General features: G+C 43.4%; 1 protein-coding gene across 1 annotated transcript; it reads left to right on the top strand.

Moving 5' to 3' along the window:
* Window positions 1-324: 324 nt before the first annotated feature.
* Window positions 325-17,115, top strand: LOC310816434 (uncharacterized protein). The gene is made up of 18 exons (XM_083686632.1): window positions 325-965; window positions 1,252-1,347; window positions 1,910-2,140; window positions 2,253-2,275; window positions 2,352-2,470; window positions 2,668-3,176; window positions 7,302-7,709; window positions 7,889-7,984; window positions 8,725-8,955; window positions 9,068-9,090; window positions 9,176-9,294; window positions 9,501-10,042; window positions 14,241-14,654; window positions 14,926-15,021; window positions 15,563-15,793; window positions 15,906-15,928; window positions 16,014-16,132; window positions 16,339-17,115. The coding sequence occupies exons 1-18, from the start codon at window positions 561-563 to the stop codon at window positions 16,881-16,883; spliced, it is 4,230 nt and encodes a 1,409-aa protein (XP_083542758.1). The 5' UTR covers window positions 325-560; the 3' UTR covers window positions 16,884-17,115.
* The last annotated feature ends 254 nt before the right edge of the window (window positions 17,116-17,369 follow it).

Here is a 17,369-nt window from a genome sequence, read left to right as displayed (position 1 = left end):
ACCTATGCTAATAACAAACAATCAGCCACTCCCTCCAATGTATGATCAAGTGGGATTCATCATTCAGCACACCTGGGTAAGAGCAGATTTGGATGGTTAAGAATGTTTGGTGCATCTGGAGTTGACTTCTCTTATTTTTTCTCTTAACAGAAAATTAAGAGAAAATATAAGAGACATTTAAGAGAATGTTGCTGCATGAGGTCCATTGTGTAGCAATAATAAATGATTTCACCATTTATCATTGATGCAGTTTCCTGCGCCGCCCATGCCCTGACTTACCAGTCAGAATACAGGAAGCAAAGTTCAGTGTGTCAACAGTCCTCTCCGACAGACACTGAGATTCACCTGCCTGCTCAGAGAGACACCAGACTAAACACACAACTCACACTGAGAGAAGAGAGGCTGCTTTTACACAACTACAGGAGGGAATACTGTCCAAAATAGTGACTTTTACCTGCTGCTGACTGAATCAGAGTACGTGTTCAAGAATCAACATTAAAAGTCAAAGTAAACTTCAGAAGCCATTCCAGAGGAGGGAAGGACAGTGACTGGGGGAGAAAATGGCTTCCAGATCGTCTCTCCCAGAGGAGGATCTCTCCTGTCCCGTGTGCTGTGACATCTTTAAAGATCCTGTCGTCTTGTCGTGTAGCCACAGCTTCTGTAAAGTCTGTCTGCAGGAATACTGGGAAAAGAAGGAATCTCGGGAATGTCCAGTTTGTAGGAGAAGATCTGCAATGGCAAGACCTCCCTGTAACCTGGCTCTGAAGAACCTGTGTGAGGCCTTCTTACAGGAGAGAAGTCAGAGACCTTCAGCAGGGTCTGAGGTGCTCTGCAGTCTGCACAGTGAGAAACTCAAGATCTTCTGTCTGGAGGATAAACAGCCCATCTGTGTGGTGTGTCAGATCTCAAAAAAACATAAAAACCACAACTGCTGCCCTATAGATGAAGCTGCACAAGACCACAAGGTACAAAAACACAATTACAACATTTAAATGAGATCCAATTTCAACTAAGTGAAATGTGTTATTTTGTTTATTTTTTTATTGAAAAGGCTGTTCACTCTAATGATTACAGAGTATCATAGAACAGCATTCTGACCGTTGACACTTGTCGACAAGTGTACATGTCTGACAGAGAACTTTGCTGAAATACCTTTCTGTCATGCAGATACACTTGAGGTGCTTTTCATCCCTTAACCACAGTAGTAGAGCTACAACGCATTTACTGAAAATATGTTTTGTTTCATTCCAGGAGGAACTCCAGGCTGCCCTGAAGCCCTTACAGGAGAAGCTGAAGGTCTTCAACAACGTTAAACAAACCTGTGATAAGACAGCAGAGCACATCAAGGTAAGGATGTTGAGTCATAAGATAATACCACACTGCTGTGTAGATCTCACTCTGTAGATGAGTAGATTGACATTTACATTTATAATATTGAGTCATGTCATGGAAGATGAGTTTTGTGTATTTTTGTGAAAAATGTATCTCCCTATGGAATGAGTAATCAAATGTTATTACCATAATGTTGTAACAAGCCTTTTGGAGGGTTTGGGCAAATAATAATTGACATATACAAGTAAAATACAACACCACAACACCCATTGCAACTTAATGTGACTCTCTCTTAAAAAGTATAAACTATATCAATCAGTTAAATTGACAGTCAGATATTCTAGTGAAACGTTCTCAACAGCAATCTGCACTTTTATTATAAACAATCTGTTTTACTGAAGTAGAAAATAACAGGTAGATGTAGAACCAGATTCAAAATGAGATCATCTGAGATTTTGACATTATACCATTTTGAGAAAGATGAAGTAATAAGATAAATATCCAATGATTTCCAAAATAATGTAGTAAATTCCCTGTGGCTGGTACAGTATTTTATATATAACCCCCATGTCTCCAGAGTCAGGCCCAGCACACAGAGAGGCAGATCAAGATTAAGTTTAAGAAGCTTCACCTGTTTCTACAAGAGGAAGAGGAGGCCAGGATAGCTGCACTGAGGGAGGAAGAGGAGCAGAAGAGTCGGATGATGAAGGAGAAGATTGAGGGGCTGAACAGAGAGATATCATCACTTTCAGACATAATCAGAGCCACAGAGGAGGAGCTGAGAGCTGAAGACATCTCATTCCTGCAGGTCAGGACTGCTTTCATAAGTTATCATGATTTGATGGTTATTACTGATTGACTGATAAATATTGATTAATTGTTTAATTCAATCTGGTCTTGACTCTTTTGTCCCTCTTCAGAACTACAAGGTCACAGTGAAAAGGTAAGTGATGTCTCTCTCTTCTCTGTGGTTCTGAACTCAACCCCACAGCAGCACTGACTCCTGAATGTCCTTCCAGAACCCAGTACACACTGCCGGATCCACAGCTGGTCTCAGGAGCGCTGATAGACGTGGCCAAACACCTGGGTAACCTGCAGTTCAGAGTCTGGGAGAAGATGCAGGGGATTGTAACATATAGTGAGTATCAATTGAATATACAGACTTATAATAATACTTCATGAAGTATTTCATAGTTACAACAAAAGTAGGGACTGATCCAACTGCAGTATTATGAATATGACATCATCGTTGGTTCATCATGGTCTCCACTTGGGGGTGGACGAGGGTGTAAACAACAAACACAGTATCAACAGAAAATGGATCTCTGTCTTCAGCTCCTGTGATTCTGGACCCCAACACTGCCCATCCACGTCTCATCCTGTCTGAGGATCTGACCAGTGTGAGAGAGAGTGAGGAGATACAGCAGCTTCCTGACAACCCAGAGAGGTTTGATCACTATCCAGAAGTCCTGGGCTCTGAGGGCTTTAACTCAGGGACACACAGCTGGGATGTTGAGGTTGGAGACAATACAGCATGGGGGCTGGGTGTAGTAACAGAGTCTTTACGGAGGAAGGGAGACATATTGTGTCGAGACTGGGTATTATATCTCTCCAGTGGTGAATACCTGGCATCATCCTCATCAGGGTCACTCACTCTTCTCAGAGTGAGACAGAAACCCCAGAGGATCAGAGTGCAGCTGGACTGGGACAGAGGAAAGCTGTCATTCTCTGACTCTGATAATAACACACACCTACACACGTTGACACACACTTTCACTGAGAGAGTTTTTCCATTCTCACATATTCACATTTCCTGTGTGAAGATCTTACCAGTGAAGACCTCTGTAACAGTGGAACAGCACAGTTAGAGCCGATACCACCTTTTTCTGTAACAGTGTGTGTGTGTGTGTGTGTGTGTGTGTGTTTTTTTACTCACACTGGCTGCGGAAGGTGCAGCGGCCAGGGATGTCAGTCTTCCTGAAATCACCCATGTCTGTAATAGTGGAACTTTTTTTAGTGGAATATTTTTTACGAAAGAACGACATGAATACTTTTGTTTATGCACAAATCATATAAAGAGTATCAAATAATCTACTGTGTTGTCATTTGATTTGATGTTTATTCAAAATCACATTCATGAAGCTAGCGTTAGTTCAGACAGGGCACTTTAAGTCGAACGGCGCAGCTGTCTGTCTGACAGCTGGTTCACACGTATGCTAAAACATCCATCACATGTTCAAGGGACAAGGCTTAAAAGCAGCCATGTTTTACACTCCATCATAGTGAACCAGTGTGATCATACTGGCTATGAAGGTTTTGTGTGGTCGTCCCTCCCACCTCCCCCAGCCTCCACCTACTCAGTCTCTCTGTAGCCGACCTACGGGGGGGTTTGAAGACATGGGCTCCCTGCCATACTGTTATTTGTATTTTATGGTTGTTTAAACTGCAGGCAGGGAGCTATACAGAGCAGATCCATCTCATTACACCAAGCTTAAATGTATTACGGTTCTCATTAAATAAATTGTTTAACCAACGTGAGTGTCCTGACTGAAATTATATCCAGCACCATACCAGTGTCTACATATCTGAAAACTGCCATTTTCTACCTTCTGTAGTCAAAAAGATAAGAGAAAAGGTCCTAAGGAAATTACCCCCAATGATATACCTTTTGTCTTATATCTTTGACTACAGAATGTAAAAAGCGCAGTTTTCACTTATCTGTACATTTACATTTGTAAAGTGCTCCTTTAAAGCTGTTGCCATATTCTTAATGGGGGCACGGTCTGACAATATTTAATTTTTATTCATATTTATTATTAATTCTTTTTCATTCCCTTTGCTTCCTCAATTTTGCATCTGTAGCCGGCAAAGACTTATGATTTGGAAAGAAAAATCTCTTGCTTGCTCTCACAGTAATTGTCAATCATTCAATACTATCATTCTCCCATCCTCCAGTAGAGGGCAGAATATACCAAACATTCACTGACTTGACTGACGAGCCTTCATACACTCACCGGCCACTTTATTAGGTACACCTTGCTAGTACCGGGTTAGACCCCCTTTTGCCTTCAGAACTGCCTTAATTCTTTGTGGCATAGATTCAACAAGGTGCTGGAAACATTCCTCAGAGATTTTGGTCCATATTGACATGATAGCATCATTGCTGCAGATTTGTTGGCTGCACATCCATGATGCGAATCTCCCGTTCCACCACATCCCAAAGATGCTCTATTGGATTGAGATCTGGTGACTGTGGAGGCCATTGGAGTACAGTGAACTCATTGTCATGTTCAAGAAACCAGTTTGAGATGATGTGAGCTTTGTGACATGGTGCGTTATACTTCTGGAAGTAGCCATCAGAAGATGGGTACAGGGTGGTCATAAAGGGATGGACATGGTCAGCAACAATACTCAGGTAGGCTGTGGCGTTTAAACAATGCTCAATTGGTACTGAGGGGCCCAAAGTGTGCCAAGAAAATATCCTCCACAGCATTAGATATTTGCGTTAACGAGCAGTTGAACAGGTGTACGTAATAAAGTGGCCGGTGTGTGTGTGTGTGTGTGTGTGTGTGTGTGTGTGTGTAGTAGGCGTACCATGCTTGGGCAGGATAGCGATGTTGTCAGGGAGGATGCTGGTATCCAGGGAGAACTGCATGAACTTCTGCTGCAGAGCAGCGCTCGCCTCAGGGGTACGACCTGCAACCACAACACAACCAGGTTAATACACCACGACCACAACCACAACACGACCAGGTTAATACACCATGACCACGACCACAACACGACCAGGTTAATACACCATGACCATGACCACAACACGACCAGGTTAATACACCACGACCACAACGACAACACGACCGGGTTAATACACCATGACCACAACACGACCAGGTTAAAACACCACGACCATGACCACAACACCACAACCACAAAAACCATGACCACAACACGACCAGGTTAATACACCATGACCACCATCACAACACAACCAGGTTTATACAGCACGACCACAACACGACCAGGGTTAGGATTAGAGGACCTGATTAATTTCCAAAACCAGGACTAAGCAGAGATAGACAGACTTACTGTAGAGTTTGTTGAGGACCTCAGACACTCCATCCTTGGTCTTGACAGTGTGAACGAGAGCAAAGTCATCATACTGGACATCAACCACTCTCATGTCATTTACATTGTTCCAGCCTGAGGGAGAGGGAGGAGAAGTTTGGGTATATAACTGTGTGTGTGTGTGTGTGTGTGTGTGTGTGTGTGTGTGTGTGTGTGTGTGTGTGTGTGTGTGTGTGTGTGTGTGTGTGTGTGTGTGTGTACTCACGCTGGCTGTGGAGGAGGTGAAGCGGCCGGGGATGTCGGTCTTCTTGGCCAGGTGAGTCATCCTCCAGCAGGAACCATCAGAGCTGAGAGAGAGAGAGAGAGAGAGAGAGAGAGAGAGAGAGAGAGAGAGAGAGAGAGAGAGAGCCCACCAAACACACATCAATTAACTCACAGAGAGAGAGAGAGAGAGAGAGAGAGAGAGAGGGAGAGAGAGAAAGAGACAGAACAAGAGACAGAAGGAGAGACAGTTAGAGAGCGACAGATAGAGAGAGAAGCAGCAAAGTCAATATGTATGATATCTGCCCCCAGTGGTCATGTACTTCCATGACAACAGACCATCCTATCTAAAGACACAATAGTGACAGAGATTTTCCACCTACACACACACATCCCTTTCAGACGAAAACATACATCCACCCCACCCTCCAAACACACATCAATTAACTCACTCTAGGCTGGGGTAGGTGAGGTCCAGGTCTCCTCCAGCGGTTGGCAGCCAGACTGAGGGTTGCGAGCGATAATGGAGAATTGCCTGTTTATTTAGCGGATGCAAATTATAAACATATGAGAAAAGTCGCAACAGGTTCATTAAACTGTTAAAGCGCTTGGAGACTCGCAGGTTGAATTTGCAAAGGGCAAGATGACAACCTCTTGTTCTCTTTCCCTCTCTCCATTGAACCCCTATTCAAAGTTTGTACAATCAGACCTTGGCCAACCTCTCACGTGTGTTTCAATTCTACCTGTTAGGGTTTGGGAGGTTTTTAGGACACAAAGGGTGTTGATGTTATACATTTAATGTTCCTTTGGGGGATGAGGGGAGCTCATACTAGCTGTCCGGCCAGTGCTATTTTGGTATGAAGTTACAACATTAAAAAGAGCCTTGTCATAGACACAGAACAGATTGTAGGTGACATAAAGATTGAAGGAAACAAGCAAGCCTGATTTACCAATTGATGTTGATGTCATTTAAACTATTAATTCAGTGAAAATCATTTACAGTCAGCTGGTCTCTCCATTTACAGGAAAAGCAGAGCTCTAGCCATGTTATTTGCATGTCAGCAATCTTGTGCTGCTCCTCAGTGGTCAGAAGATGTAACTGCATTCAGTGAAAGTGTTTGAGTAACAATACTAGATTTGTGCAATACTCTGGAACCTCAATTTAGGCGAAACACACGCCGGTCAAATCCCGTGCCTCCACACCTGCCATTATATAGTGTTTAGGGGGCGTTACCTATGCTAATAACAAACAATCAGCCACTCCCTCCAATGTATGATTAAGTGGGATTCATCATTCAGCACACCTGGGTAAGAGCAGACTTGGATGGTTAAGAATGTTTGGTGCATCTGGATTTGACTTCTCTTATTTTTTGACTTAACAGAAAATTAAGAGAAAATATAAGAGACATTTAAGAGAATGTTGCTGCATGATGCCCATGCTCAGAGAGACACCAGACTAAACACATAACTCACACTGAGAGAAGAGAGGCTGCTTTTACACAACTACAGGAGGGAATACTGTCCAAATAGTGACTTGAACCTGCTGCTGACTGAATCAGAATACGTGTTCAAGAATCAACATTAAAAGTGAAAGTAAACTTCAGAAGACATTCCAGAGGAGGGAAGGACAGTGACTGGGGGAGAAAATGGCTTCCAGATCGTCTCTCCCAGAGGAGGATCTCTCCTGTCCTGTGTGCGGTGACATCTTTAAAGATCCTGTTCTACTGTCATGTAGCCACAGCTTCTGTAAAGTCTGTCTGCAGAAATACTGGGAAACGAAGGAATCTCGGGAATGTCCAGTTTGTAGGAGAAGATCTGCAATGGCAAGACCTCCCCGTAACCTGGCTCTGAAGAACCTGTGTGAGGCCTTCTTACAGGAGAGAAGTCAGAGACCTTCAGCAGGGTCTGAGGTGCTCTGCAGTCTGCACAGTGAGAAACTCAAGATCTTCTGTCTGGAGGATAAACAGCCCATCTGTTTGGTGTGTCAGATCTCAAAAAAACATAAAAACCACAACTGCTGCCCTTTAGATGAAGCTTCACAAGACCACAAGGTACAAAAACATAATGACAACATTCAAATGAGATCCAATCCTTAGGGAAATGTGTTAATTTGTTAACTTTGCTGAAATACCTTTCTGTCCTGCAGATACACTTGAGGTGCTTTTCATCCCTTAACCACAGTAGTAGAGCTACAACGCATTTACTGAAAATGTGTTTTGTTTCATTCCAGGAGGAACTCCAGACTGCCCTGAAGCCCTTACAGGAGAAGCTGAAGGTCTTCAACAACGTTAAACAAACCTGTGATAAGACAGCAGAGCACATCAAGGTAAGGATGTTGAGTCATAAGATCATACCACACTGCTGTGTAGATCTCACTCTGTAGATGAGTAGATTGACATTTACATTTATAATATTGAGTTATGTCATGTCGAGTTAACACATTATAAAGCCATCATGTTCTCATAACTAGGACATGACACGTGTCTTACCAAAGCATGACAGTTAATCTCAATCCATAACATTTATATTCAGTGGTATTACTATACACACACAATTTTGTATAAAGTTTGGTTAAAGTTTGGATGTATAATGGTTGAGTGCTATAAAAAAAAGATGAGTTTTGTGTATTTTTGTGAAGAATGTATCTCTCTATGGAATGACTAATCAAACGTTATTACCATAATGTTGTAACAAGCCTTTTGGAGAGTTTGCGCAAATAATCATTGACATATACAAGTAAAATACAACACCACAACACCCATTCAACTTAATGTGACTCTCTCTTAAAAAGTATAAACTATATCAATCAGTTAAAGTGACAGTCAGATATTATAGTTAAACGTTCTCAATAGCAATCTGCACTTTTATTATAAACAATCTGTTTTACTGAAGTAGAAAATAACAGGTAGATGTAGAGCCAGATTCAAGATGAGATCATCTGAGATTTTGACATAATAACATTTTGAGAAAGATGCAGTCATAAGATAAATATCCAATTATTTCCAAAATAATGTAGTAAATTCCCTGTGGCTGGTACAGTATTTTATATTACCCCCATGTCTCCAGAGTCAGGCCCAGCTCACAGAGAGGCGGATTAAGGAGGAGTTTAAGAAGCTTCACCAGTTTCTACAAGAGGAAGAGGAGGCCAGGATAGCTGCACTGAGGGAGGAAGAGGAGCACAAGAGTCGGATGATGAAGGAGAAGATTGAGTTGCTGAACAGAGAGATATCATCACTTTCAGACACAATCAGAGCCACAGAGGAGGAGCTGAGAGCTGAAGACATGTCATTCCTGCAGGTCAGGACTGCTTTCATAAGTTATCATGATTTGATGGTTATTACTGATTGACTGATAAATATTGATTAATTGTTTAATTCAATCTGGTCTTGACTCTTTTGTCCCTCTTCAGAACTACAAGGTCACAGTGAAAAGGTAAGTGATGTCCCTCCTGTCTCTCTCTTCTCTGTGGTTCTGAACTCAACCCCACAGCAGCACTGACTCCTGAATGTCCTTCCAGAACCCAGTACACACTGCCGGATCCACAGCTGGTCTCAGGGGCGCTGATAGATGTGGCCAAACACCTGGGCAACCTGCAGTTCAGAGTCTGGGAGAAGATGCAGGGGATTGTGACATACAGTGAGTATCAATTGAATATACAGACTTATAATAATACTTCATGAAGTATTTCATACTAACAACAAATATGGGAAATACCCTGTCTGATACAACTACATTATTATGAAAATGACCTCATCGTTGGTTCATCATGGTCTCCACTTGGGGGTGGACGAGGGTGTAAACAACAAACACAGTATCAACAGAAAATGGATCTCTGTCTTCAGCTCCTGTGATTCTGGACCCCAACACTGCCCATCCATGTCTCATCCTGTCTGAGGATCTGACCAGTGTGAGACAGAGTGAGGAGATACAGCAGCTTCCTGACAACCCAGAGAGGTTTGATTACTATAGAGAAGTCCTGGGCTCTGAAGGCTTTACCTCAGGGACACACAGCTGGGATGTTGAGTTTGGAGACAATACAGGCTGGGTCCTAGGTGTGTTACCAGAGTCTGTCCAGAGGAAGGGAGGCACAGTGGGTGGTTACTGGGGATTATATCTCTCCAGTGGTGAATACGTAGCATCATCCTCATCAGGGCCATACACTCCTCTCACAGTGAGACAGAAACCCCAGAAGATCAGAGTGCAGCTGGACTGGGACAGAGGAAAGCTGTCATTCTCTGACCCTGATAATAACACACACCTACACACGTTTACACACACTTTCACTGAGAGAGTTTTTCCATACTTTTACCTTAACTGTTTCTGTTATCTCTACCCTCTGAAGATCTTACCAGTGAAGGCCTCTATAACAGTGGAACAGTACAGTTAGATCTGATACCAACTTTGTCTGTAACAGTAGAAGGTGTGTGTGTGTGTGTGTGTGTGTGTGTGTGTGTGTGTGTGTGTGTGTGTGTGTGTGTGTGTGTGTGTGTGTGTGTGTGTGTGTGTGTTTACTCGCGCTGGCTGCGGAAGGTCAGTCTTCCTGATATCACCCATGTCTGTAATAGTGGAACTTTATTTACGAAAGAACAACATGAACACTCTTGTTTATGCGCAAATCATATAAAGAGAATCAAATAATCTACTGTGTTGTCATTTGATTTGATGTTTATTCAAAATCATCACATTCATGAAGCTAGCGTTAGTTCAGACAGGGCGCAGCTGTCTGTCAGGTGACAGGACAGCTGGTTCACTATGCAAAAACACCCCTCACATGTTCAAGGGACAAGGCTTTAAAGCAGCCATGTTTTACACTCCATCTTAGTGAACCAGTGTAATCATACTGGCTATGAAGGTTTTGTGTGGTCGTCCCTCCCACCTCCCCCAGCCTCCACCTACTCAGGCTCTCTGTAGCCGACCTACGGGGGGGTTTGAAGTCATGGGCTCCCTGCCATACTGTTATTTGTATTTTATGGTTGTTTAAACTGCAGGCAGGGAGCTATACAGAGCAGATCCGTCTCATTACGCCAAGCTTAAATGTATTACCCTTCTCATTAAATTAATTGTTAAACTGATGTGAGTGTCCTGACTGAAATTATATCCAGCACCATATCAGTGTCTACATGTCTGTGATTTTTTTTACCTTCTGTAGTCAAAAAGATAAGAGAAAAGGTCCTAAGGAAATTACCCCCAATGATATACCTTTTGTCTTATAACTTTGACTACAGAATGTAAAACACGCAGTTTTCAAATATTTGTACATTTACATGTAAAGTGTCCCTTTAAAGCTGTTGCCATATTCTTAATGGGGCCATGGTCTGACAATATTCATTTTTTACTCATATTTATTATTCATTGTTTTTCATTCCCTTTGCTTCCTCAACTTTGCATCTGTAGCCTGCAAAGACTTATGATTTGCTCTTGCTCTTGCTGGCTCTCAGTAATTGTCAATAATCATTCAATACTATCATTCTCCCATCCTCCAGTAGAGGGCAGAATATACCAAACATTCACTGACATGACTGACTAGCCTACACATATGAAGACATGGAGTTTGTACACATTTTTATTTTAACACAAAAAAACAATACAGAAGAAATCAACAGTAAAAAAAACACATATAGGAGGGGTGATGATTGGTGATAGTAGGTGGTCAGGGAATGGGGGAGTGGTGGGGGGTCGTAGCTGTACCTCCTCCTGTCCCAAATCAACCCCTAGCCTCTACCCCTACACACCTCCAGATGGTCCCTGTCTAGGGGTGGGGGCTAGAGGTTGGTTCAGGATTGAGGGGTACCAGAGTAGTTTGAAGTGGGCTGGGAGGTAAGGGTTGAGCTCTGGGTCCCTGTCTGTCTGATGTGTAGCTGTAGGCAGAGTTGCAGACAGGGTGAGGGTGAGGGGAGGGGAGGGCTCTTCTACCTAAGAGGAGGAGTCTCTGCTGAGGTGAAATAGTGAGACGGTGGAGAGATGGAGGACAGGTGGAGGAGGGAAGAGACTCTTTATGTCTCTGGACATTCACCTGCAACACATTTACATTTACACTTACATTTACATTTACATTTACATTTATGGCATTTATCGGACGCCTTCATCCAAAGCGACTTACAACAATACATTTATTTAAGTCAGTGAATCATCTATCCAACAGTCTTCATAAGACAAAGTAATCAATGCTCACACCAGGGGCCATAGGCAGTCGTAATGCCAGTAGGCTTTTTTTTTTTGTTCTTTTTTTTTAATTATTTTAGTAGCAGGAGAGAACTTGTACAGGGGGGGTAGCAGGGGTGAAGAGGTCTCTAGGGTTGGGGCTAGGGTTAGTATAGGGGGGGTAGTGAGGGTGAAGCGGTCCCTAGGAGGGACTGTTAAGATGTAGCCTGAAGAGATGGGTTTTCAATCTACGGCGGAAGATCGGAAGTGACTCTGGAGTCCTGACAGTAGTGGGAAGCTCATTCCACCAGCGGGGCACCAAGACAGTGAAAAGCTATGACCGAGTAGCGCGGCCACTGCATCCACGTCGAGGGATGAGCAGAGTGATCTTGCAGGGGTTTGGGGGCTAACCATTGCTTGCAAGTAGGGAGGGGCTGTTCCCTTTGCCGCCCGGTAGGCAAGCACCAGGGTCTTGAATTTGATGCGAGCTGCTACCGGGAGCCAGTGGAGGATGCAGAGGAGGGGCGTGACATGGGAGAATTTGGGGAGATTGAACACCAGATGAGCGGCAGCGTTCTGGATGAGCTGCAGAGGCCTGATGGAGGAGGCGGGGAGTCCGGCCAAGAGTGCATTGCAGTAGTCAAGGCGAGAGATTACAAGTGTTTGGACCAAAAGTTGTGCTGCTTCTCTGGTGAGGAATGGACGTATCCTTCTGATGTTGTAGAGGAAGAATCTACCCTCACCAAGCCGAATTGGTGAGGGTCAAGGAAGTTGTTTTGAAGGAGGTAGTTAGACAGTTGGTTCGAGACAGCACGTTCAAGGGTTTTAGATAAGAGGGAGAGAAGGGATACCGGTCTGTAGTTATGGATAGCAGACGGGTCAAGAGTTGGTTTCTTGAGAAGAGGCTTGACTCTGGCTGTCTTGAAGGCAGCTGGGTCAGATCCTGTGGATAGAGAGGAATTGATTTAGGTCGTAAGGAACGGAAGGAGGTCTTTGGAGATGGATTGGAGAAAGGGGGAGGGGATAGGATCGAGGGGGCAGGTGGTTGCCCGCTTGGATGTGACCAGCTTTAGAACATCATCAGGGGAGAGAGGGGAGAAATCTGATAAACCAGAGACTGGGTGTTGCACAGTGGGTTTGGGAGGAGAGGTAGCATTATTGGTGAGAGGTAGAGGGAAGGAGCTGCTAATGTCATCAACCTTCTTTTCAAAATAGGTGGCAAAGTCATCGGCAGACAGAGAGGAGGGAGGAGGGGGAGGAGAAGGGTTGAGGAGTGAGGAAAATGTGGAGAACAGTTTCCTTGGGTCAGAGACAGAGGATTGAATTTTGGAATGGTAGTATAAGGCTTTAGCAGCTGATGCAGATGAGGTGTAGTTGAGGAGGAGAGAGAGATAAGGGTCTAGATCATCAGGAAGGCCAGATTTTCTACATTTCCTCTCAGCTTTATTGATTAACTCAAAACCCTCAAGAGGACCTGATTAATTTCCAAAACCAGGACTAAGCAGAGATAGACAGACTTACTGTAGAGTTTGTTGAGGACCTCAGACACTCCATACTTAGTCTTGACAGTGTGAACGAGAGCAAAGTCATCATACTGGACATCTACCACTCTCATGTCATTTACATTGGTCCAGCCTGAGGGAGAGAGAGAGAGGAAGGGAGGGAAGAAGTGAAGGAGGGAGGGAGGGAGGGAAGGAGGGAGGGAGGGAGAGAGAGAGAGAGAGAGAGAGAGAGAGAGAGAGAGAGAGAGAGAGAGAGAGAGAGAGAGAGAGAGAGAGAGAGCGCGTGAAGTTACAACATTAAAAAGAGCCTTGTCATAGACACAGAACAGATTGTAGGTGACATGAAGATTGAAGAAAACAAGCAAGCTTGTTTTACCAATTGATGTTGATGTCATTTTAATTCAGTGAAAATCATTCACAGTCAGCTGGTCTCTACATTTACAGGATAAGCAGAGAGCTCGCCATGTTATTTGAATGTCAGCAATCTTGTTCTCTTCCTCTGTGGTAAGAAGTTGTAACTGCATTTAGTGAAAGTGTTTGAGTCGCATTGTGTAGCAATATTAAATGAAATCATCTGTCACTCAAGCCCTGCAGTCTCTCCAGTACACATTGATGCAGTTTCCTGGTCTATCAAAGCCCCGCCCCTGCCCTGACTTACCTATCAGAATACAGGAAGCAAAGTTCAGTGTGTCAACAGTGTCAACAGTCCTCTCTGACAGACACTGAGATTCACCTGCTTGCTCAGAGAGACACCAGACTGAACACACAACTCACACTGAGAGAAGAGAGGCTGCTTTTACACAACTACAGGAGGGAATACTGTCCCAAATAGTGACTTTAACTTGCTGCTGACTGAATCGGAGTACGTGTTCAAGAATCAACATTAAAAGTGAAAGTAAACTTCAGAAGCCATTCCAGAGGAGGGAGGGACAGTGACTGGGTGAGAAAATGGCTTCCAGATCGTCTCTCCCAGAGGAGGATCTCTCCTGTCCCGTGTGCTGTGACATCTTTAAAGACCCTGTCCTACTGTTATGTAGCCATACCTTCTGTAAAGCCTGTCTGCAGGAATGCTGGGAAAAGAAGGAATCTCGGGAATGTCCAGTTTGTAGGAGAAGATCCTCAATGGAAAAACCTCCCCTTAGCTTGGCTCTGAAGAACCTGTGTGAGGCCTTCTTACAGGAGAGAAGTCAGAGACCTTCAGCAGGGTCTGATGTGCTCTGCAGTCTGCACAGTGAGAAACTCAAGATCTTCTGTCTGGAGGATAAACAGCCCATCTGTGTGGTGTGTCAGATCTCAAAAAAACATAAAAACCACAACTGCTGCCCTTTAGATGAAGCTGCACAAGACCACAAGGTACAAAAACATAATTACAACATTCAAATGAGATCCAATTTCAACTTAGTGAAATGTGTTAATTTGTTTATTTATTTATTGAAAAGGCTGTTCACTCTAATGATTACAGCATTCTGACCTTTGACACTTGTAGACAAGTGTACATGTCTGACAGAGAACTTTGCTAAAATACCTTTCTGTCATGCAGATACACTTGAGGTGCTTTTCATCCCTTAACCACAGTAGTAGAGCTACAACGCATTTACTGAAAATGTGTTTTGTTTCATTCCAGGAGGAACTCCAGACTGCCCTGAAGCCCTTACAGGAGAAGCTGAAGGTCTTCAACAACGTTAAACAAACCTGTGATAAGACAGCAGAGCACATCAAGGTAAGGATGTTGAGTCATAAGATCATACCACACTGCTGTGTAGATCTCACTCTGTAGATGAGTAGATTGACATTTACATTTATAATATTGAGTTATGTCATGGAAGATGAGTTTTGTGTATTTTTGTGAAAAATGTATCTCCCTATGGAATGAGTAATCAAACGTTATTACCATAATATTGAAACAAGCCTTTTGGAGAGTTTTGTCAAATAATCATTGACATATACAAGTAAAATACAACACCACAATAACCATTGCAACTTAATGAAAGTATATCAATCAGTCAAAGTGACAGTCAGATATTATAGTGAAATGTTCTCAACAGCAATCTGCACTATTGTCATAAACAATCTGTTTTACCAAAGTAGAAAATAACAGGTAGATGTAGAGCCAGATTTAAGATGAGATCATCTAAGATTTTGACATTATAACATTTTGAGAAAGATGTAGTGATAAGATAAATATCCAATGATTTCCAAAATAATGTAGTAAATTCCCTGTGGCTGGTACAGTATTTTATATATAACCCCCATGTCTCCAGAGTCAGGCCCTGCTCACAGAGAGGCAGATTAAGGAGGAGTTTAAGAAGCTTCACCAGTTTCTACAAGAGGAAGAGGAGGCCAGGATAGCTGCACTGAGGGAGGAAGAGGAGCAGAAGAGTCGGATGATGAAGGAGAAGATTGAGGGGCTGAACAGAGAGATATCATCACTTTCAGACATAATCAGAGCCACAGAGGAGGAGCTGAGAGCTGAAGACATCTCATTCCTGCAGGTCAGGACTGCTTTCATAAGTTATCATGATTTGATGGTTATTACTGATTGACTGATAAATATTGATTAATTGTTTAATTCAATCTGGTCTTGACTCTTTTGTCCCTCTTCAGAACTACAAGGTCACAGTGAAAAGGTAAGTGTTGTCCCTCCTGTCTCTCTCTTCTCTGTGGTTCTGAACTCAACCCCACAGCAGCACTGACTCCTGAATGTCCTTCCAGAACCCAGTGCACACTGCCGGATCCACAGCTGGTCTCAGGAGCGCTGATAGATGTGGCCAAACACCTGGGTAACCTGCAGTTCAGAGTCTGGGAGAAGATCCAGGGGATTGTGACATATAGTGAGTATCAATTGAATATACAGACTTATAATAATACTTCATGAAGTATTTCATAGTAACAACAAATATGGGAAATACCCTGTCTGATACAACTACATTATTATGAAAATGACATCATCGTTGGTTCATCATGGTCTCCACTTGGGGGTGGACGAGGGTGTAAACAACAAACACAGTATCAACAGAAAACTGATCTCTCTCTTCAGCTCCTGTGATTCTGGACCCCAACACTGCCCATCCAGATCTCATCCTGTCTGAAGATCTGACCAATGTTAGATACAGTGATGATAGACAGCAGCTTCCTGACAACGCAGAGAGGTTTGATAACTGTAGAGAAGTCCTGGGCTCTGAGGGCTTTAACTCAGGGACACACAGCTGGGATGTTGAGGTTGGAGACAATACAGACTGGGGGCTGGGTGTGTTACCAGAGTCTGTCCAGAGGAAGGGACTCACAGAGTTTGGAGGCTGGGTGTTATATCTCTCCAGTGGTGAATACATAGCATCATCCTCATCAGGGCCAGACACTTCTCTCACAGTGAGACAGAAACCCCAGAGGATCAGACTGCAGCTGGACTGGGACAGAGGAAAGCTGTCATTCTCTGACCCTGACAATAACACACACCTGCACACGTTTACACACACTTTCACTGAGAGAGTTTTTCCAAACTTTTACCTTTACCATTTCTATGATCTCTACCCTCTGAAGATCTTACCAATGAAGGCCTCTGTAACAGTGGAACAGCACAGTTAGAGCTGATACCACCTCTGTCTGTAACAGTAGAAGGTGTGTCTGTGTCTGTGTCTGTGTGTGTGTGTGTGTGTGTGTGTGTGTGTGTGTGTGTGTGTGTGTGTGTTTACTCGCGCTGGCTGCGGAAGGTGCAGCGGCCAGGGATGATGGTCTTCCTGATATCACCCATGTCTGTAATAGTGGAACTTTATTTACGAAAGAACGACATGAATACTTTTGTTTATGCACAAATCATATAAAGAGAATCAAATAATCTACTGTGTTGTCATTTGATTTGATGTTTATTCAAAATCATCACATTCATGAAGCTAGTGTTAGTACTGTCAGGTGACAGGACAGCTGGTTCACACATGCAAAAACACCCATCACATGTTCAAGGGACAAGGCTTTAAAGCAGCCATGTTTTACACTCCATCATAGTGAACCAGTGTGATCGTACTGGCTATGAAGGTTTTGTGTGGTCGTCCCTCCCACCTCCCCCAGCCTCCA

Source organism: Argentina silus (genome assembly GCF_951799395.1).
Source record: "Argentina silus genome assembly, chromosome: 1".
In the NCBI taxonomy this organism is placed as follows: Eukaryota; Metazoa; Chordata; class Actinopteri; order Argentiniformes; family Argentinidae; genus Argentina; species Argentina silus.
This window is presented reverse-complemented; position numbering and strand designations above follow the sequence as displayed.

What these genes read in the sequence shown, in the direction of transcription:
- LOC310816434 (XM_083686632.1), top strand. Translation starts at nt 561, where the DNA reads ATGGCTTCCAGATCGTCTCTCCCAGAGGAGGATCTCTCCTGTCCCGTG. An exon ending in TAACAGTGGAACAGTACAGT is followed by an intron (nt 10,043 to 14,240) that starts TAGATCTGATAC and finishes GGACAGTGACTG; the next exon opens with GGTGAGAAAATGGCTTCCAG. An exon ending in TACAAGGTCACAGTGAAAAG is followed by an intron (nt 15,929 to 16,013) that starts GTAAGTGTTGTC and finishes ATGTCCTTCCAG; the next exon opens with AACCCAGTGCACACTGCCGG.